This window comes from Schistocerca serialis, chromosome 2 (assembly GCF_023864345.2).
Source record: "Schistocerca serialis cubense isolate TAMUIC-IGC-003099 chromosome 2, iqSchSeri2.2, whole genome shotgun sequence".
Taxonomy (NCBI): Eukaryota; Metazoa; Arthropoda; class Insecta; order Orthoptera; family Acrididae; genus Schistocerca; species Schistocerca serialis.
The window spans coordinates 340,697,590-340,721,442 of record NC_064639.1 but is presented as its reverse complement, the minus strand read 5'-3'; the positions used below and the strand labels follow the sequence as shown (position 1 = coordinate 340,721,442).

General features: G+C 43.9%; 1 protein-coding gene across 1 annotated transcript in view; it reads left to right on the top strand.

Moving 5' to 3' along the window:
* LOC126455965 (facilitated trehalose transporter Tret1-like) overlaps window positions 1-12,768 on the top strand; it is a 170,351-nt gene extending 157,583 nt beyond the window's left edge. Inside the window, exon 12 of the mRNA XM_050091722.1 lies at window positions 11,562-12,768. Coding sequence (XP_049947679.1) covers window positions 11,562-12,444 — 883 coding nt within the window. The 3' untranslated portion in view covers window positions 12,445-12,768. The remainder of the gene's footprint in view (window positions 1-11,561) is intronic.
* The last annotated feature ends 11,085 nt before the right edge of the window (window positions 12,769-23,853 follow it).

The following is a 23,853-nucleotide window of genomic DNA, read 5'->3' as shown; positions in this document are numbered from 1 at the left end:
GCATCTGCTTTACCGACGATCAACATTATATGATCATTCCATTTTAAATCACTCCTAATGCGTACTCCCAGATAATTTATGGTATTAACTGCTTCCAGTTGCTGACCTGCTATTTTGTAGCTAAATGATAAAGGATCTATCTTTCTGTGCATTCGCAGCACATTACACTTGTCTACATTGAGATTCAATTGCCATTTCCTGCACCATGCGTCAATTCGCTGCAGATCCTCCTGCATTTCAGTACAATTTTCCATTGTTACAACCTCTCGATACACCACAGCATCATCCGCAAAAAGCCTCAGTGAACTTCCGATGTCATCCACAAGGTCATTTATGTATATTGTGAATAGCAACGGTCCTATGACACTCCCCTGCGGCACACCTGAAATCACTCTTACTTCGGAAGACTTCTCTCCATTGAGAAGGACATGCTGCGTCCTGTTATCTAGGAACTCCTCAATCCAATCACACAATTGGTCTGATAGTCCATATGCTCTTACTTTGTTCATTAAACGACTGTGGGGAACTGTATCGTTCATCGTTAATCTCTGAGTTTGGATGTCGTATTCATCCTTGCATGTATTTAGCAGTTCAGATTGGAACCTTCTTGAAAGCTATTAATAAATGTGGAGAGTCTACTCATTCGTGACTTGATTACTGCTCCTTTCTTGATTAAATTTCGTTTCTCTACAGGATCCATGCTTCAGGAGAATAGCACAAAGGGTAATAGATTAAGGAAACAGAGCCAGGCTGCTCACAGAGCAGGACGACGGTACCTGTAGAGCGCTAACTGGGCTGCAGCTCCTGGCGCAGACGTCGACGGATGGCGCTCACTGATGCACTGGTGTCGTGTTGTCGGAACTGCTTGGCTGTGTTACGACGTCTGCTGGCTTGAAAAGCACTTCACAACATGATTCTCGCGGCGTTTGTACCGCGGAGAGCTCTGGCACGGACGTCTATCACTGCTGATACTCGAGAGACATGCGGAACGTATAGTAATCACGGAGAATCACACAAAAAGCCACGATAACCGGATACTCGTAATTCGCGGTAGGTGCAAATCAAAGCACATAGCCTTTGTGCCGGAATATGTTCGACTAGTTATATCTGCACCCAGGGGAGCAAAATGTAGACAGCTGCAAAACGCGCGGTAAATTCTGCGCTGCCTTGCTCCTTCCACAGTCCAAACGAATGCATATCACTCGTTGCAAAGGTAGGGCAGTTGAAATTCAAGTACATATATGATTGGTAAAAGTGGACTGTATTTAGAGACTTTATTGCGAAACACAGCGCTGCTTGGCGGTCACGGCCCGTCTCCCCAGTCCCGGCCAATTCCGGCTGTGCATTGTGTGGATGGCCGGGCAGAAAAAATTCTTACCTGCAGTAAGCGTCCGGTCGCTGCTGCGACCAGGTGGCACGTTGCACTAATACAAAACAACAGGGTGACAGTTATTGAACTATATCAAATAAAATCGTCATTACTTCTGAACGAGTTGCAAGGTTGCCCTTGGGGCATGATGGGAATTAGTATACACATGCATGGTTTGGTTTAGCGACGAAGCCCATTTTCATTTGGATGGGTTCGTCAATAAGCAAAATTGGCGCATTTGGGGGTCTGATAATCTGCATTTCGCTGTCGAGGAGTCTCTTTACCCTCAACGGGTGACTGTATAGTGTGCAATGTCCAGTCACAGAATAATCGGTGCGATATTCCTTGATGACACGGTGACTACCGAACGGAACGCCAAGGCTATGGGAGATGATTTCATCCCCACTAACCAAAGTGAACCTGATTTCGACAAGATGTTCGTTCATACGAGACGGAGCTCGACCCTATCGAATCAGGAGAGTGTTTGATGCCCTGGAGGAGCACTTTGGGGACCGTAGTCAGGCTCTGGGGTACCCGAAGCCACTGGCATGGGCCTCGATTGGCCGTCATATTCTCCAGATGTGAACACGTGCGACTCCTTCTTATGGGTCTATATTAAAGACAAAGTGTACAGCAATAGCGTGTGTGTGTGTGTGCGTGTGTGTGTGTGTGTGTGTGTGTGTGTGTGTGTGTGTGTGTTTGCGTGTGTGTTTTCTTAACGGACCAAACTGCAAAGGTCGTCATCGGTCCCTAGACTTACACACTACTTGAACTAACTTATACTAAGAACAACACACACACACACACACACACACACACACACACACACACACACACATGCCCGAGGGAGGACTCGAACCTCCGGCGGGAGGGGCCGCACAGTCAGTGACATGGCGCCTTTAACCGCACGGCCACTCCGCGCGGCTTCAGCAATAGCCCCAAAACCATTGCTGAGCTGAAACAGTCATTCAGGAGGTCATCGAAAGCATCGATGTTTCGACACTTCAGCGGGTAATAAAGAATTTCGCTACTCGTCTGCGCCACATCATCGCCAACGATGGCAAGCATATCTAACACGTCATAACCTAAATCCGAATATCTGTAATGACGTTTACATGTTGAATAATGTGAGTTTATGCCGTAGTTTGTAACTGATTTAAGTTTTTTTCATATAGTTCAATAACTGTCACTCTTTATCTTTATGATATCCACTTCACACAACTATTCAAGGAGTCCATAAAGTCCCATTATCTTTTAAAAAAATTCATAACTTAGAAACTATTAGAAATAGAGCAACGTGGTTTCGTTTTGAATAGCGACGTGTATTTCACCATGTTTGGACATAGTAAAAAGACAAATCTTTCACCTTGCAAGTCACTAAAAAGTTTACCGATTAGTTCTCGATTTCTTTAAAAAGCACTCTTTGAAACATAAATCTAAAAACTTGCATGTTAAACGTATCGACAGACCTCACATGCAGGGTGTTTCAAAATTCATGATGCACACTTTTCGAGGTTGTAGAAGGGACTTAGTAGATCAAAGTTTACATAGCAACTCATATCCGGATTACATCCAAAGATACTACAGAGCGTCATAGTTATAGGCTCCGGGGCCTGTAAATGTATGTAAATATAGGGGGATTCCGTGAAGATTTTATCAACTTTCTAGGATGATGTAGAAGAATAAATCTGAGGTAAAAGTCCCTGTACCGAAAATGAACGAGTCGAAATTTATAAGCGAAATCGTACTGATACTTCTGAGAGTGGAGTACATGTACTGGTACTGCTGTTGCTAAGATTCTAGGGTAGGCATCTTGCAGAGGTATTAGTATGGACCAAGACAAGGAAAAAATTTCCAGTAAATATGTTCTCTAAAATGCTTACCTGATGGCCTATGAGCACTTGTTCATCTTCTCTACTGTGAAACACATCTCCTCTGTTGAACAAGTGCTCATAGCTCCTCAGGTATGCATTTTAGAGAACATATTTACCGGACTTTTTTTCGTTGTCTTGGTCCATACTAGTACCTCTGCAAGTTGCCTGCCCTAGAATCTTAGCAACAACAGTACCAGTACATGTAATCCACTCTCAGAATTATCAGTACGATTTCGCTTATAACTTTCGACTCGTTCAATTTCTATAAAAGGACCTTTATCTCAAACTTACACATTTATCCTTCTCCGTCATCCTAGAAAGTTTGTAACATCATAGTGGAATCACCTTGCATGTGAATGAATTTACAGGCGCTGTGGCCTATAAATTTGCCGCTCTATAGGGTCGTCTGATGACGTTTCAGGACATGGATTCCTATGCACAACTTGATCTACTAAGTCCCTTCTACAAGCTCTAAAAGTGTTAAATACGAATTGTGAAACCTCCCTGTATATGGGTCAACAGTTCTGCTGGCTATACAAATCTGTGCACAGGGATTAGCAATGTCATCGAGTGGTGACGTATACATGCGATCCTTGACGTAACCCCACAAAAAGAAGCCTAATGGCGTGACATCAGGAGAGAGAAGTGACCATGCAATCGGACCATAACGATCCATTTATGTCACAGGAAATGTCATTCAGCCCATTCCGCACGTTCAAATTAAAATGTGGGGGTGCGCCATTATGCTGCAAGATGGACAACTGCAGCTCTTCGATCTGTGGTAGGAGGAACTGTTCGAACATGTCCAGTTTAACATTTCACATTAGGGTTTCTCACCGAAACAAAGTGGACCTATCATCCTATCCTACACTGGACAACACAAAACGTTAAGCTTCGGGCTGTTACGGAAACGCTCAGGTGTGTGTTGTGGAGCCCCAAATCCTCGTGTTGTGGCGATTCACATGTCCAGAAATGTGGAACGTTGCTTCATCCGAAATCGGTCACTTTTATGTAATTGTCGGCATCTGTGGAAGCCAGTGGTGAAGCACGCGAATGCATACCCCAGAGGACGATCGTTTGGCTCCAGTGCTTGCACCATTTGCGCTTTGTACGCAAAAAGGCCCTGACGGATATAACGCTTTACGGACACTTGATCTTGCTTCCAGCAATTCGCGTGGTGCACGATGAATTGATTTTTGGCGGCAGGATTGAAATGTAGCTTGCACTCTGCCAACATGTGCTTTCAGAAAGAAGGGAGTCTACTGCGAGGATGATCTTTGACACTGTCCGTATCTCTGACGTTTTTCAACCACAACAATATACTTTTTTTTTAAATTGTCCCCTGTCGTACTCTAGTACACAATTCCGAAGCACTGTTGTCACAGATTTCGATTCTGCGTACCATACGACACCGTGCATTTTTTCCTGGTGTGTCGCCAATTTGATACGCACCAAGTCAAAATTATAACAAAAGACAAAATAAAAAACTTCGGGAGCTACTAAAAGTTTTTCTGTCTCTAATAGTTTGCAAGTTACGATTTTTTGAAATGAGACCAACACCTTATGGACACAGAGTACACGAGTTAAGGAGGAGATGTACATAATAACCTAGGTACTTCCGAAACAATACACACATCAAAAAAGTTTTGCATCACCTCGGTTCCGAGAGTTCCGGAACCTGTACAGAAAATTGGAACAGAGATCAAACATAAACATCATTTATGCTCTTTTTATTGTTTATAAAAACCATACATTGTATGTTGTACCACCATACAGCGAGACCTTCAGAGGTGGTGGTCCAGACTGCTGTACACACCGGTACCTCTAATATCCAGTAGCACGTCCTCTTGCATTGATGCATGCCTCTATTCGTTGTGGCATACTATCCACAAGTTCATGAAGGCACTGTTGGTCCAGATTGTGCCATGCCTCAACGGCGATTCGGCTTAGATCCCTCAGAGTGGTTGGTGGAACACGTCGTCCATAAAAAGCCCTTTCAGTCTATCCCAGGCATGTTCGATACGATTCATGTCTGGAGAAGATGCTGGCCACTCTAGTCGAGCGGTGTCATTATCCTGAAGGAAGTCATTCACAAGATGTGCACGATGAGGACGCGAAATTTGTCCATGAATACGAATGCCTCGCCAATATGCTGCCGATATGGTACACCATCTGTCGGAGGATGGCATTCGCGTATCTCACAGCCGTTACGGCGCCTTCCCTGACCACCAGCGACGTGCGTCGGCGCCACATAAAGCCACCAAAAAACAGCACGGAACCTCCACCTTGCTGCAACTCACTGGACAGTGTGTCTAAGGCGTTCAGCCTGATCGGGTTGCTTCCAAACAAGTCTCCGACGATTGTGTGGTTGAATGCATATGCGACACTCATCGGTGAAGAGCACGTGATGTCAATCCTGAGCGGTCCATTCAGCCTTTTGTTGGGCCCATCTGTACCGCGCTGCATGCTGTCGTGGTTGCAAAGATGGACCTCGGCATGGACGTAGGGGCTGAAGTTGTGCATCACGCAGCTTATTGTGCACAGTTTGAGTCGTAACACGACGTCCTGTGGCTGCACGAAAAGCATTATTCAACATGGTGGCGTTGCTGTCAGGGTTCCTCCGAGCCATACATAATTCGTAGGTAGCGGTCATCCACTGTAATAGTAGCGCTTGGGATGCCTGAATGGGGCATGTCGTCGACAGTTCCTGGTTCTGTATCTCCTCCATGCCCGAACATCATCGCTTTGGTTCACTCCGAGACGCCTGGACACTTCCCTTGTTGAGAGCCCTTCCTGGGACAAAGTAACAAAGCGGATGTCATCGAACCACGGTATTGACCGTCTAGGCATGGTTGAACTACAGACAACACGAGCCGTGTACCTCCTTCCTGGTGGAATGACTGTAACTGATCGGCTTTCGGAACCTCCTCCGTCTAAGAGGCGATGCTCATGCATGGTTTTTTTATATCTTTGGGCGGGTTTAGTGACATCTCTGAACAATCAAACGGACTGTGCCTGAGATAGAATATCCACAGTCAACGTCTGTCTTCAGGAATTCTGGGAACCGGGTTAATGCAAAACTTTTTTTGATGTGTGTATGTTCAGCAGTGGCCTAATGATGAGGCCCTGAGCGCATCGAAACCGACGGCGATTAATAAAGAACATTAAACACAGGTATTTGTGAAGTAGGTACAATAAAAAAGAGAGTAAGTAATTCGTTAATCTCCGTAACAAATGTATTTCATTTGACGCCCTCAAGCTCTTCCAGCAAAACGAAATGTGGGAAATCAGAGTGAAGTGTTATTTACGGATTATGCGGTTAGTACACAGAAATTGTCATAAACACAGCATCGTACACCTGTGGACGATATATGCTTTTTTCTTTCAGTTTTCATATTAAGATGACAGTTGTTCATACGTTTGTATAAGGGTGCAGTAGTAGTGCAACTAAGGTGTGAAAGCCGGTGCCAGTGCCTACGGCGCCATTTGCCTTGAGGGAGCAGTTTTGTGATAGGCAAAGAAAATGAGGAAGGGGAAGAGGAAGGGTGAAACCAAAGGATTGGAGACTACTAAAATTCGGAAACGAATTTAGGAGGAGATTTTCATTGAACTGTGTTTAGCAATAGTTCACTAAAATCTACAGAGACATTTGTTTCTTGAAACTTCCTGGCAGATTAAAACTGTGTGCCCGACCGAGACTCGAACTCGGGACCTTTGCCTTTCGCGGGCAAAGGTCCCGAGTTCGAGTCTCGGTCGGGCACACAGTTTTAATCTGCCAGGAAGTTTCATATCAGCGCACACTCCGCTGCAGAGTGAAAATCTCATTCTGGAAACATTTGTTTCTTGTTTTCAGGTAACAGATGGACCCAGAGTAGTTATATCAAGTGAGCCAGAGTAACGAAACTATAAAGAATATGATGAGCATAAAGTCTTCCCCAAATACAAAAACTTTAATTTTAAGAAATTGTTAGATGCAGCTATGCGGTTTGTTGTAAATTGTAGCTTAACTCGAAGCTTTTTATGTATAGGATAAAAATCTTCTGTTTTCGAGCAGCATCAATTCCAATAAAATCCTCGAGCTTTCGATGGCTAGCTCCGCCATCATCGTCAGGAGTACAACTACTGACTGATGCATTTTATGGACACATTTCCACATGTAAGATTAGTAAAAAACAGTCTTTATCACACAGACATTTATTAAAAATATGATTCGTTTCGGCCTCTAGTAGTAGATCATCTTCAGGTAATGCATCATCCGGCTGACGATGATGAAAATTTTGAGTCTGAGGTCAGCACAGTTCCAAGCATCATCATCAGCCGGATGTTGCATTATCTGAAGGTGGCGTACCACTAGAGGCCGAAACCAGTCATATTTTTAATAAATGTCTGTGTGATCAAGACTGTGGTTTACTAATTTTACGCTGTTCCCAATAATGTTATCTAAAATTATGAATTTCCACATGTGATCGGTTTGTTGAACGTAAAACGTCTAGGTGATAAATTCTATGTCTTTGCCAACATCTTTCACGTCGCTACATCTACAGTATCTCGTATTCGTGCTACGAGACTTTGCGCAATAGGAAATGGTGAAATTCAAATGGCTCTGAGCACTATGGGACTTAACATCTGAAGTCATCAGTCCCCTAGAACTTATAACTACTTAAACATAACTAACCTAAGGACATCACACACATCCATGCCCGAGGCAGGATTCGAACCTGCTACCGTAGCGGTCGCTCGGTTCCAGACTGAAGTGCCTAGAACCGCTCGGCCAACCCGGCCGGCGGAAATGGTGAAGTGAGAACTTTATCGTCTAAGTAACTCGATAGAGATGGGGGTCAAGAATGGTTTAGTTCGGTGTACGGAGTCTGTTCGGAAAGAGCTGGCGAACAAATAACCCCGGTGTGGCGGTACGTGATCTTGTTGTAACATCACGCATTGTTGAAACTCCTGTACCTGAGGAGCAATATAATATTCCAGCACGTCCTGGTAAACTGTTGCCATAGTGATAGGCAAATCTCGACCATAGGTACGTCGGAACGGTCGGTGAACTATTATAGGCGACAGTGTTTCATGAAACCACGAAACACATTACTCTTTCTCCTGCGTAGATCCACTGTGACAGCAGCACTGTAACAAAAGACAGAGAGAAAAGAGACCAGATGTTGTCAGAGTACATGTATAAGTGTTTCCATAAAAACACTATGGCATAGCGGTATCTAGCATATGTAAATTGAAGGGGGATGACTGCTGTCAGCTGCAATGAGACGTTATTCGGAACCAGGGCGACGAGCGAAAATGTGTACCGGACTCGGATTCGGTCCGAGGCTTTCCTGATTACTAGGCAGGTGCGGTAACCACTGTGCCCCATCCGGGACACAGCCTGATAGGAACTGCATGGACTACCTCGTAACGCCTCACGGCCGACCTACACTCCCACCGAGCACCACCTATCCGCAGTCCCTGCCCATTATACTCCGTTCGCTGCTTAGAGATTCCCATAGGAAGTCGGACTTCTTCGCACTGAAGAAAGTAGATCAACTGTGCAACCAGGCTTACCAATTATTCTTGTTCTTTCGAAGGAACAGACACCATGCATTCAAATAAGTATCTAGTATAATTGCTTGGAAATATACTTCTGAAGCCGGCCGAGGTGGCCGAGCGGTTCTAGGCGCTACAGTCTGGAACCGCGCGACCGCTACGGTCGCAGGTTCGAATCCTGCCTCGGGCATGGATGTGTGTGACGTCCTTAGGTTAGTTAGGTTTAAGAAGTTCTAAGTCTAGGAGATTCATGACCTCAGAAGTTAAGTCCAGTAGTGCTCTGAGCCATTTGAACCATTTGAACCAAACTTCCGTAAACACGGAAAGACTTCATGGTAAGCATGTATTTTGCGTTGGTTGGTTTGGTTCAAATGGTTCTGAGCACTACGGGACTTAACTTCTGAAGTCATCAATCTCCTAGACTTAGAACTACTTAAACCTAACTAACCTAAGGACATCACACACACCCATGTCCGAGGCAGGATTCAAACATGCGACAGTAGCGGTCGCGCGGTTCCAGACTATAGCGCCTAGAACCGCTCGGCCACCACAGCCGGTGATAGAACAAGAATAGAGAGAAATAAAGAAATCGAAAAGTGTACCGTTTACTTCGTTGGAAGTCGACTTGAATAAGCTAAGCAACGATGAGGGTTAAACATAGTGCTAAGGACTTCGACGCCGTGCACACACACAATATTGTCACCATAAGGTTTTAACAAAAAATGGGGATCGTTTCCTGCGGACTGTCCCCATTTAGAAAAATCACACTGTATATAACTTCTCATATTGTTTATGACATACACTACTGGCCATTAAAATTGCTACACCAAGAAGAAATGCAGGTGATAACGGGTATTCATTGGACAAATATATTAGACTAGAACTGACATGTGATTACACTTTCACGCAATTTGGGTGCATATATCCTGAGAAATCAGTACCCAGAACAACCACCTCTGACCATACTAACGGCCTTGATACGCCTGGGCTTTGAGTCAAACAGATCTTGGATGGCGTGTACACGAACAACTGCCCATGCAGCTTTAACACGATACCACAGTTCATGAAAAGTAGTGACTGGCGTATTGTGACGAGCCAGTTGCTCGGCCACCATTGACTAGACGTTTTCAATTGGTGAGAGATCTGAAGAATGTGCTGGCCAGGGCACCAGTCGAACATTTTCTGTATCCACAAAGGCCCGTACAGGACCTGCAGTATGCGGTCGTGCATTATCCTGCTGAAATGTAGGGTTTGGCAGGGACCGAATGAAGGGTATGGCCACGGGTCGTGACACATCTGAAATGTAACGTCCACTGTTCAAAGTGCCGTCAATGCGAACAAGAAGTGACGGAGACGTGTAACCAATGGCAAAAATGTTCAAATGTGTGTGAAATCGTACGGCACTTAACTGCTAAGGTCATCAGTCACTAAGCTTACACACTACTTAACCTAAATTATCCTAAGGATAAACACACACACCCATGCCCGAGAGAGGACTCGAACCCCAGCCGCACAGTCTATGACTGCAGCGCCTCGGACCGCTCGACTAATCCCACGCGGCGTAACCAGTGGCACCCCGTACCATCACACCGCGTGGTACCCCAGTATGGCGCTAACGAATACACGCTTCCATTGTGCCCCCCAAACACGGATGCGACCATCATGATGCTGTAAACAGAACCTGGATTCATCCGAAAAAATGACGTTTTGCCATTCGTGCACCTAGGTTCGTCGTTGAGTACACCATCGCAGGAGCTCCTGTCTGTGATGCAGCGTCAAGGGTAACCGCAGCGATGGTCTCCGAACTGATAGTCCATGCTGCTGCAAACGTCGTCGAACTGTTCGTGCAGATGTATGTTGTCTTGCAAACGTCCCCATCTGTTGACTCAGGGATCGAGACGTGGCTGCACGATCCGTTACAGCCATGCGGATAAGACGCCTGTCATTTCGACTGCTAGTGATACGAGGCCGTTGGGATCCAGCACGGCGTTCCGTATTACTCTCCTGAACCCACCGATACCATATTCTGCTAACAGTCATTGGATATCTACCAACACGAGCAGCATTGTCGCGATACGATAAACCGCAATCGCGATAGGCTACAATCCGACATTTATCAAAGTCGGAAACGTGATGGTACGCATTTCTCCTCCTTACACGAGGCATCACACGAACGTTTCACCAGGCAACGCCGGTCAACTGCCGTTTGTGTATGAGAAATCAGTTGGAAACTTTCCTCATGTCAGCACGTTGTAGGTGTCGCCACCGGCGCCAATCTTGTGTGAATGCTCTGAAAAGCTAATCATCTGCATATCACAGCATCTTCTTCCGCCGGTCGGGGTGGCCGAGCGTTTCTAGGCGCTTCAGTCTGGAACCGCGTGACCGCTACGGTCGCAGGTTCGAATCCTGCCTCGGGCATGGATGTGTGTGATTTCCTTAGGTTAGTTAGGTTTAAGTAGTTCTAAGTTCTAGGGGACTGATGACCTTAGATGTTAAGTCCCATAGTGCTCAGAGCCATCTTCTTCCTGTCGGTTAAATTTCGCGTCTGTAGCACGTCATCTTCGTGGTTCAGCAATTTTAATGGCCGGTAGTGTATTTATGCTGATGGTTTACACCGAAACGCATTAAATGTGTAGTTTATGAAAATAAAAAGCGCTGAAGACAAAGAATTATATTAGTTGGTAATTTAAAGGAGTAAGAACTAGTTTCTCTGTGCCATTCTAGTATCGTCAACAGCAACATAACCGGCCGTAACATCCTTGTCTCATATGTTGCAGAACCCGAGGGCTGGCGGCGGGTGTGGCCGCGGCGCTGTCGTACGTGTGGGCCTTCACATCCACCAAGACGTACCTGGACATGGAGGAGCAGCTGACTCTGTACGGCGCCTTCTACCTGTACGCCGCCATCAGCGCCGTCGGGTTCGTGTTCGTCTACTTCCTGATGGCGGAGACTGAGGGCCGCAGCCTGCAGGACATCGAGCGCCACTACGCGGGCCCCGCGGAGGACGCCTGCGGCGGCTCGTCGCAGCCGCCGCCGGCCCTCAAGAAGCCGCGCACTTCCGCCACTTCAGAGACTGGCAGCACCGGCGGAGACGGGTGCGGCTCCCGTCCGACCAGGTGCGAAGATACGCCGCAAGATGGCTCTCACGCGAGTGACGCCCCAAACTCGCAATCAGATGTCGCCATCGGCAAATCCACCATCTCTGACGACGACGAGAAAACCGCTGCCAAGAAACGAGACAGTTGTCAGCCTGCGGCTCCCATTCGTGCCGAATTAGTCTCCGGCAATCCCGAAGGCGAGTGTCGGCCCAAGCCAAACGTCGAGGGAGACACGATTTATGCTCCAAATTCGGGAGATGAACCAAACGGCGTTGTCGGCCTCCCAGTTGACCAGACGTCGAGTAATGAAAGTTCTCACTCTCTGAACGACAGCTCTCCATCGCTAAACGACAGTACCTCGGAAAAGTTGCAGTGCTCACCAACAGACGAATCCGCTTCGAGCGACAGAAACGACCACAAAGAAGACGACGCATCAAAAAACTCAAAGGGTGTTTTGTGCGACAGGGATATCCAGGCGAGCAACCAGTGTAATGGACATCACAAACCAGCCACAGTTTCTGAAACAGACGCTGAAAATGTGGTGAGTTCTGCAAAGATGTGAAGACTGGAAACAAATATTATGGACGACAATGACCATCTTATATTGTTAAGTACAAAGAAGACTCATGGTGTGTGTAAGTGCAGGGGAGAGCAATTGTGTCTTGGGTTCAAGTATAATACATGCAAACTAAATTGACACTCGGGACATTGGATGATGGGAGTGACTGTAAACTGGATATGCGGAGGCTCCCATCAGCTGCCGCACCTAGTGTCAACTTAGTCTGCGAGTATTTTAGATGCATGTGTGACGTGTAGTCTAGTCGACATCTGATTGATATGTACATAAATTATATGTTGAACAATAAATATTGTGATTAATTTAAAATATTTACGTGTGAAATGTTCTGCATAAAATGCGATCCTTTATATTTGTTTTTGAAATGACTTCATAACTTCCTGCACAACATAGTCTAATGAAAAAGGGACACATGGACGTACACAACTGGGAGACAGCTGCACCCCCCTCCCCCCCCCCCCCCCATTCCTTCATAAAACTTATCTTCAGAACATTATTCTAATTCAGCTCTACCACACAGACAGACGTACCAATTCAGTATCAATTAGTAGGAAGGCAGAACATTTAGCGCATACTGCCACACTACCCTTCCCCCTAAAACTGAAATCCTCGTTACAGCCGTGGACCATACCAGTAATACAAGTCCTGTGATTTATACACTCTCTGCCTGAAGGTTACGGAAAGGCACTTTGGCAGGTGTCGGTAATATGCCTGCCGAAGTCTGTGCCTCTTGATTCCTTTAGCTTCATGTTGACTTCATTTTAGCTTCTTCCCCAACTAAACCCCGAACAGTTTCACACACTGTGTTTTTTTTGTTGTGTGTGTTCAGTGATATCTATTCCAGTGACAGGAAATTATTTTTGCTTCTTCAGACCTGTGTAATATGAGTCACTGTGAGATTAAAACTTAAATACTTGGTTGTGAAAAGGCTACAGACCTGTTTATCTAACAACTGAACTTTCTGCAACCCATGATTAGCATATTTATATCAATCACCCAACATTACAGTCAAAGTCATTGGATAGTCGTGCATCCAAGTAAAACTCATCAGCAGTTAACTTGGTCAACACACTGAATAGGACACAATAAGACAAAAGAAAAATATCAACTATGAAAGGCTCACAACAGATGAGATCTGAAATCTAGAGAAGTTATCTGTGACAGAAAGGTCCAGCAAAAGAACAAAAGACTCAAGATAGAACTAAGAAGACACAAAAATAGGAGACAAACTGCATAGAAGAAGCAGAAGCCAGGAAGGATAAAACACGTTAAGGTACAAAATGAAAGGATATTAGAATCAGGATGAAGTTTGTTTCTTTTTCATATTTGTTTTCTTTGCTGGAAGGCAAAAATGCGAACACGAACATATGGGAGGGGACAGTACGTGCAAATTGTTTACAAAGCCGACTAGAGGAGCAATGCAATTAGTAAAACATCCATGATAATTCCCATTTTCCCAACAAAGATACCTGAATGTCGTAGAATTAATCTTGAACATATCAGACTGACTAGCAGATGTTCGCATACAGTCACAGCAGATCGGGTACAAAATATTCGAATCACGACACGACTTCTGCATAATTATAAGTATGCGATAACCCTTATCACTGCTGTACACCACATTTATTTCCTTTGAAATATGATACTACAGCCACTTCCTGATGTAATCCTAAACACACACCTCCTATGTATGGTCAGTGGAAGCAGCTGCTCTATTTGCTCGCCCTGCAGTGCACATACTTATGAGTTAGTTCACAATAACACTAGCAGAGGATGCTGGGAGAAGCAACCTCTGCAACCCTCCTCCTATACCTCTTCGTCTCTCCAGTTACTTCCTGCCAGACAAAGCTACAAGTGGCGACAACTTTTTGGTATTGATACTTGGTAAGTTCCTGTTGAAATACAAGCTCTCTCTCTCTCTCTCTCTCTCTCTCTCTCTCTCTCTCTCTCTCTCTCTCTCTCCCCAAAAGGTTACTTCCTGACAAGCAAATGTCTGTTTGTGCTGCTGGAAGTCGAACTAACCCCTCTTTTGTCCTGAACAAACTAGCAGGCACATGGTAAATTCCCATTCCTCCCCAAAATTCTGGGCTTTGGATATATTGAAATAGCCCATTTGTGCTACCCCCTCAGTCAAATTGGATGACCAATTAAATAAATCGATACCCACTGGGTGGGGCAGTTTTTCCTTGCTTCCTGTTGGCAGGTTCTAGGACTGGTATAAATGGCGGAAAATTCTGGAGCTATCCAGGATTCAGTCCTGCAACTACTCAGTTTCCAAGCCACACTCTTCCACCTTCACAATTTTTCTTGTCTCCAATTTGTGGATACTGGCACTGTCAGGTCATTTGCCTGGAAATCCATTATGTTGGAGGTAGATGAAAATGATAGTGAGAATCTCAAATTTGACCTCAACTGCACTATGTCCCTAAACAGTTTGCAGGAGACATGGCAAGGGTATGACTGGAATACCACTATCGAAAACAAAAAACTGATCAGTTGGGAATTTGATGTAGCAATTGGAAGTGGTGCTATATAAAAGGATAGTTGTCATTTCAAATTTCGATGGGAATTGTTACTGTCATGGTTACGTAATTCCTGACCACATATAGGTATACTCAGTGTATTTTTTAAAGAATTATAGAATTCCCAAGTTGATTCTCTCTGTACACCAAAAATAAGAAGGGGAAAGGGTCTACTGAATATTGAATGGTCTCAAACATCTACAGAAAAATTGGAGAATACTCGTAACATTTGCTATTCATCTGCCCAGAGGGTGACACTGTTAGGTCAACTGCATCTGACCAGTTCGGGAGGCTCAGCAGCAGCTTGCACCTTAAGCCACAGATGTCCATTCTTCACCCACGCCCACTTTCAACATACACCCAGATACCAAGTGATGTCCTAGGACAGCCTCATATTTATCAGTTTAATTCACACACGTGCGCGCACGCTCGCGCACGCTCACACACACACACACACACACACACACACACACACACACACACACACACACACACACACACACACACACACACAGTCTCTTGATTCTCCTCAGTTCTAGGAAATTATTTATCCTCCACAGTTTTAGGAAATTATTCAACATGTAGGTCTTCCAGCCTATCAGATTTGATAACAGACCACAGGTATTTTAAATCACCACTCCCCAAAAGTGCTGCATCCCACCAACACTCTCTCAAACAAGTGCTGTAAAGCTCAGGTATTCAGATACTATGTGATAATCAACAGTGCTCCCACAGATGAAAGCGTTGGTCACCAATATGGGTTGGTGCACTCTAATAAACATTGTGGGATGCAGTACCTTCCGGAAGCACTGATTGAAAATACCTGCATTTTGTTCTCAAATCCAATTGTCTGAAAGACCTAAATTTTAAGTAGTTTCCTAGAACTGAGAAGAATCTAGAGATCTACCCAGTGTGTGTGTTTGACACACCAATTTGTTTTCAGATGCTATCTGCATATAAATGATAATTACGCTACTTGTCTGAAATGCATATTTGTTGGGGTGTAGAGTTACTGTGGTCAGTGTTCCAACATGTGCAAAGAAATTATGTGGGTGGGACTATATCCGTTCATGAGGGTGGTATAGATTTGACATGGAAAATTGCGATTTCAATTTGTCGATATCCACAAGGGGCATGAAGGATTTTACATGGAAAACTATGTCCAAACATAAGGAGGATATAGATTTACATAGGAATTTTGTATTTGCAGAGCCACAGTCGTCATGAGGAGGCATTTCCAATACTATGCTCATTGTTGAATGTCACCAGATTGATGCTGCAGTCGTAATAAATGGTTCAAATGGCTGCAAGCACTATGGGACTTAACTTCTGAGGTCATCAGTCCCCTAGAACTTAGAACTACTTAAACCTAACCAACCTAAGGACATCACACACATCCATGCCCGAGGCAGGATTCCAACCTGCGACTGTAGCAGCAGCACAGTTCCGGACTGAAGCAGTCATAGTATTTCATTGTAATTAAACTGGTATGTATAAGGCTGATTTCCTAGGACAACATCACTTGGTGTCCGAGCATGTGGTGGAGGTTGGCAATGGCTGGAATGAATGGAAATTTGTGGCTTTAGGTGCAAGCTGCTGCAGAGCCTCCTGAATTGATCAGGTGGGGTATGAGGATGCAGTTGACTTAACCATGTCTCAGTATGTGTTGGGCAGGCTTCATAATCGTATGTGTTGCGAGTATTCTCCAACTTCTACATGGATATTTGAGAAGGTTCAGTATGACAAGAGTTTGCACTGGATGATTATTTCCCCATATAAATTGATTGGCTGACAGCTGGGTGGTCGTCGTGGCAGTCTGTGTACCTTTGAGCATCCAGGAGAAGAGTGTGCAGCTGCCAGCATGGCCAGTGCACTGCAGTGGAGCATGGGGGCCTACGGAAATTTTTGCAGTCTTCAACATCTAGCAGTGATAACTGGTATGGAATGCATTGTGGATTGTATGTGTGTGTTTACAACGCACCCTATCGATGTATTGATGGCTGCTGTGTGTGGTGTTGAGTGTTTCTCAATACATCCCAGTGGACTTTCTCCTGCAGAGGAAAGGTGGAGTGGTATTTATTTCAATAAAGATGGATTTGTTTTTGTTACTAATCTGTCATGCGATATATTCTTTCCCCTCCTCCTTATTCCTGGTGTAGCAGAGAGAATCAACTTGGGAATGCTGCAGTGCTTTAAAAAAGACCTATCAAAGCTGTGGGTGGTAGTGAATTACACAACCTTGACGGTATAAATTAATTGAAATTTAAAATTACAACTATCGTTTTATATAAATAAAGAATATGCTTCAGTATATTGTTATTCCCATTGATTTGGTTTTGTACCATGAGATCCTTCCTCTCCATTACAGATTGAGTCTTTTTCCCACGAATTTCCAGGTGCAGGAGGGGAGAGGAGGGGAGGGGAGGGATGGGGAAGGGAGGAGACGGCTGGGGGATTTTCCACAGGTGGAGGAGTTAATTAATTGACCATTTAATTAATTAGTCAATTACTTTGATGTCAAAAGTGTGCTTGTATCAGCGAGGGGAAGGGGGAAGGTTTGGGGTTTCCCAAAGGTGTGGGGAAAGAGGAGGGGTAGGGGTAGGGGTGGGTGGTTCCTCAGGACTGATTATCACCAGAGCGTCATAAAGCAACCTTCAGGGGGTCCTAAACTCTTAACAGAACAACAGGTTAAGAGGAAAGGGGGTTTAATTGATCAATTTAATTAATTAGCATATCAGTTTTGGATCACAAGTGCACCAGAATCGGCTTTGTCCTGCTACTCAAATTGCGATGGCGAATATTTATTTGACTAGCTGAGAAGTATTCTCTTCATCTAATCTATCTTTCCCATTAGTTTTCTGAATTGTGTGTAGCATCTAACTTATTCAAAGTATGTTGTTATAAACTAATTTGTGTGTTTTGAATTCAGGTGTGATGTTGAATAAATTTTGCTACTGTGCCACGAACTAACACGTCACATGTAGTAGTATGTGAGAACATGATTCTACTAAATTCAGTATGAAGTATAGGAATGGTTGATTTCGCCGTTTCCGTTGTATCACGCTCTCTTGTGCACGAAATGGGGGGAAAGTTGAAAACTGAGAAATACAATCGTAGAACTGAGCGTAGTATTAAAATTGATCATTTCGTTATTGATTGTCAGATGACGAAAACAGAAAAACAGAGAAAGTGGTCGATATATCCAATAATTGTAAATGGTTCTCGCAAAGGAAACTTTGTACGAGGGCTGGAACTTATATAGTGGCAACTATTTATTCACAACCGATACAAAAAAATGGCTCTGAGCACTATGGGACTTAACTTCTAAGGTCGTCAGCCCCCAAAACTTAGAACTACTTAAACCTAACTAACCTAAGGACATCACACACACCCATGCCCGAGGCAGGATTCGAACCTGCGACCATAGCGGTCGTGCAGTTCCAGACTATAGCGCCTAGAACCGCTCGGCCACTCCGGCCAGCCAACTAATACAAAAGAGTTATATGTTTGCATCTGTTACTGTCCTTCAAAGTAGTCACTAGCGTTGTGTAGAACCCGTTGCAGGCGATGTGGAAGGCGTAGTATACCGTTAGCAGAGCCTGTTCTGCTGATGGTGCGAATGGAGCGGTCTAAAGTCATGGTGATTCTCATGTATGACTGTGATGGTGTTATCCTAACGCATTACATTCCTTCACACCGGACAGTCAATGCACAGTATTACTGTTCGTTTTTGGAGCATCACCTCCGACCAGCTTTGCGAAAGAAGCGGCAACACTTTCTGCGCAAACCACCCATATTTTGCACGACCATGCACGGGCGCATACAGCGCAAGCTGTGGCTGCTCTGTTCGGTCGATGGGACTGGGAAGTACTGTACCATCCACCATACCCCCCGGATTTAAGTCCTTGTGACTTTGATTTGATTCCAAAGATGAAGGAACCACTTCGTGGCATTCGATTCAGAGCTGTTCCAGAGATTCGACAGGCAGTAGACCGCTCCATTGGCACCATCAACAGAACAGGCACTGCTAACGGTGTACTATGCCTTCCACATCATTGGCAACGGGTTCTCCACAACGTTGGTGTATACTGAGAAGGACAATAACAGGTGCAAACATGTAACTATGTTGTATCGGTTGTGAATAAATAGTTACCACTATTTAAGTTCCAGGCCTCGTAAATAAATCAGCGATCGCACAATGTCAGTGAGTTTTTTAAATTCCATAACATATATCTCTTTAACACTAACCGCTGTAGTGGATGCTAGTTATTGTTGCACGTACATTGATGTTGTTGCGTTTGGAAGGGATTGTGATCCAAACGTACTGAAAGGTTACATAGGGCAGAAAATCTATTCAGGCTTCCTCAATTTATCACAACTACTTTAAAGTGAATTCCAACCAACTTTTTATGTCTTCATAGTTAGTGAAGCTTTCACCTTGTCAAAATGTAATACAGTCTTATCCATGGAAAATTTGAACATCCGAAAAAAGGAGCTTCAATAATCGATTCAGCAGAACCCGAAGATTTAGCGAAATTCGCACTTCTTTCACTGTCCTCTTGACATTTAAGTTGAGTTTGCGAAATCCGTAACCAAAACATGTTGATTGGAACACTACTATGTCAGGTACCGGGATGAATTCGAGTTTAAAGACACACTACTGTGGTCTTTCAAAAGTGTACCACCTCGTGCAAGTTGGGGAATGAATGCACGAGAAATTTCACTGCATATTTTGCTTCAAGTCATGGGTCACTTCAGGGGCAAAATGACTGGATACTGATGTTGGAACTGAATTACTTTCCATACAAAATGAAATGTAACTAACAATTTGAGAACTCCAGAATGAGATTTTCACTCTGCAGCGGAGTGTGCGCTGATATGAAACTTCCTGGCAGATTAAAACTGTGTGCCCGACCGAGACTCGAACTCGGGACCTTTGCCTTTCGCGGGCAAGTGCTCTACCAACTGAGCTACCGAAGCACGACTCACGCCCGGTACTCACAGCTTTACATCTGCCAGTACCTCGTCTCCTACCTTCCAAACTTTACAGAAGCTCAGTTGGTAGAGCACTTGCCCGCGAAAGGCAAAGGTCCCGAGTTCGAGTCTCGGTCGGGCACACAGTTTTAATCTGCCAGGAAGTTTCAATTTGAGAACTGTTTATAATGTTTTCAGTATGCACCTAATTACTTGTCAAATATGTTTCCCAATACTCTTTTATTGTCTAGTGAACTGAGCAGCATTAATGTGCTTGTAACAATTTAAGAATACAAATAAAACATACTACAAATGCTGCCCTATTCCATTTCTTTCTTCTGCTACCATATTTCCCCATCAATCCCCATGAATCTTATTTCTTGTAACGATTTTGATAAACAGTGTCATCGAAACATTTATGCGTTTCAACCATCCTTATCAGCACTTCACTGTCAATAAACTTCATTGTGAGTGTCGAGCAACCCACACGTACTAAAGTAACTGTAGAGCAACTCACAACAATCGTGGCCACCAGTAGCCACTGGACAAAATACTTCGTTATTTGATGCACGTTTAGCTTCTACCGCTTCCCAAGCAGTACCATCTTGAAAACGCGCCTGTCCTTCAACAATATGCGTTAATTTCCGTTCCGTGTAGCCAAGTCATATGCCACAAGACAGAGTTCATATTTCCTGTATTATTTATCACACAAAAGTTTCATTAAAATGCCTGTGTAGCCTTAGCCTTAATGTTTATGACTTAAAAATTCCTGAACTGCGTCGCAGAGTGATATAATTTTGCAGGTACTTTCAGTGGTATATGTACCGTAGGTGTGTTGCAAATGGTAAACAGTAAAGAAATAACAAATTAAAGCATCATGCCTGATGCTGCCGTTTTACAGCATGAAATAGTGGAAATGTAGTAAGCTAAAACTTTCTTCTTTCATAACTTTATGGAAGGTGTCAGAGAAAAAGTTTGGAAAATATTTGAAATTATTTGTAAAGTTCGTTGAAAGTCACTAAATGCTTGTATTCTCAATTACTGAATGAATAAAGACCGGGAATTTGAGTTCTGTCACTTACGTTGCTTCAACACACACACACTAGTTCACATTGCAATAATTGTCTTATTGTGTTAAACTTTTAACATAATGAAACTTCCTGGCAGATTAAAACTGTGTGCCCAACCAAGACTCGAACTCGGGACCTTTGCCTTTCGCGCGCAAGTGCTCTACCATCTGAGCTACCGAAGCACGACTCGCACCCGGTCCTCACAGCTTTACTTCTGCCAGTATCTCGTCTCCTACCTTCCAAACCTTACAGAAGCTCTTCTGCGAACCTTGCAGAACTAGCACTCCTGAAAGAAAGGATACTGCGGAGACATGGCTTAGCCACAGCCTGGGGGATGTTTTCAGAATGAGATTTTCACTCTGCAGCGGAGTGTGCGCCGATATGAAACTTCCTGGCAGATTAAAACTGTGTGCCCGACCGAGACTCGAACTCGGGACCTTTGCCTTTCGCGGGCAAGTGCTCTACCATCTGAGCTACCGAAGCACGACTCATGCCCGCTCCTCACAGCTTTACTTCTGCCAGTATCTCGTCTCCTACCTTCCAAACTTTACTGGCAGAAATAAAGCTGTGAGGAGCGCGCGTGAGTCGTGCTTCAGTAGCTCAGATGGTAGAGCACTTGCCCGCGAAAGGCAAAGGTCCCGAGTTCGAGTCTCGGTCGGGCACACAGTTTTAATCTGCCAGCAAGTTTCATATCGGCGCACACTCCGCTGCAGAGTGAAAATCTCATTCTTTTAACATAATATTAAACCTCTTAATGTGTAGCTTTCGGCAGCGTTTAAATTTTTGAATTCAATCTATAATTATGCGAAATAATGTAAATACGATTTTTGTTGTCCATGGAAGCCACTAGGTATGTAACCTACCTTGGTACCGTGCTCGGGTTCTGGAACAACAGTTATATACTGCATTGTTTGCGTTCAACCATTCCTTTCTTTTCCTCGTGTTGGCATAAAGACACGATTTCTCGTCACCAGTAACGATATAGGATAGATATGGTCAAGGTTGCTACATAGAAGGTTGGGCCAATGTGTTCGACAGCGATCGGACGCTTCTGTGTGACGTCACTGTCGAGAAGTGTCAGCAGCGCGAGACGTTCGCATAGGGCACTATTGCGCTTAAACTAACATTAATTTACGAAAAGTGAAGGGCAATATAATGAATTATGGATTCGATTGAAGCTTACCAATACAGGGACTGAATGTTAATATTTGCTACGACTGTGAAACTCTTATATTGTCTCTCTGGTAATGACAAAAGTAAAACTACAGATTTGTGGCTCCCCCTCAACCTATATTCTATTATTCAATATTTTTTGTTAGATAACAACAATCTGGTATGCTTCAGTCCCTTTTGATATATTTTACAATTTTTAATAGTACTGGAAACGCAACAATTACAAGAGCTTTCAGTTTAGTAAACACATTTTGTGCATCACAGTCGGCAATTGTGTGTATCATCTTTTTCATGCAGGTATTAATCAGCAACCGTACGTCTAGATAGTTGAGACATTATTACACATAATGATACAGAATCCCGGTTTAATGAACTCACATGCAAAAATTTTAAGACGAATTTAAATACCTTAATCAGATCTGGAGGGGACTGCAGAAGTTCTCCACCTGTGTGCTGCTTTCTGCTGCTGCTGTTTGGCCCTCTGTGCCTTTGCAGATGTGTTGAAGTGCCTTATCTGGATGAAGGTTCTGGTTTTAGCGTACACTGTGATGACCTCTTGAGGAATAGTTGGAAACTTCCCAATTAAAAGTCTCGTCAGGTTTCTGATCACATTGCCGTCTTTACACAGACTGCTGCCATGAAAATTTAAAAAAAGCACCTCTAACTGCTTAACAGCATCAAACCACTCATCTGAAGGGATGATTGAGCCACCACGAGACAGTTTCTCAATCCACCCAGAACTTGCATGGTCTTTCGACACTTTGAGTGTCTTACCGCTAGGATGACCAAGTGATTTGTCAATGGAGACGCACCTGGAGGCAATATATCCAGCGATGTAGCGGAGACCTTCTAGAGAACACTCTGAATCTTCTATCAAAGGTGGAACAATTAAGTCATGTAGCGTAATGTCCCTCATTTGTTGGTCACCTTCTATCATTGACAACGATTCCTCAACGCCTGGCACAAGTCCTGTAAACAGGTTGGTAGTCAATTAATTTGTATCAGTTTCCGCTGAGACTGGACAAGAACTGCGTAACTGAATGTCAGCAATACTTTTGTTCATAACTAAAATATGCAAACGGCTTTTAAATTCCACTGGTAAGGGATGATCATAGGCTCTGCCAATTGCTCTCATCTGGGAAAATAAGTTTTCAAGGCAGTCTTGGTTGAACCTTGAGGTAAATACATACTTCAAACCGTAGCCATGTTTTAAATCCGAAAAACAACCCAGCAGTGACCGAATCGATGTGAGTAATCCCTTTTGGAAAGGAAGTAAAGTTTTATGATTTCCCACTCTCATTTTTTCACAGACGGAGTAGAATCTGCGAAGAACTTCCTCCTGTGTCTCCTTACACAATCCAAAAGCACTTGAAATTGGTCGTTTGCCGACAGGTAGGCCTACTATCAAAGGTAGGAATTATTCCAAGATTATTTATTTATCCTTCACAATTACAGCCTATTATCTGAAAAGTTAAAAATGGGCTATGTGCATCATATTTTCTTGGATAATAATAAATTTATATATTAACTATTTATGTCTGACATTTAATTTTTTAATACTTTTGCTACTAGAACACCTCAGTAAAACCCATCTACTAATACTACTGTTAGCACTATAGAATCTGTTCTGGTTTCTTTTCATTTATTTTGGCACT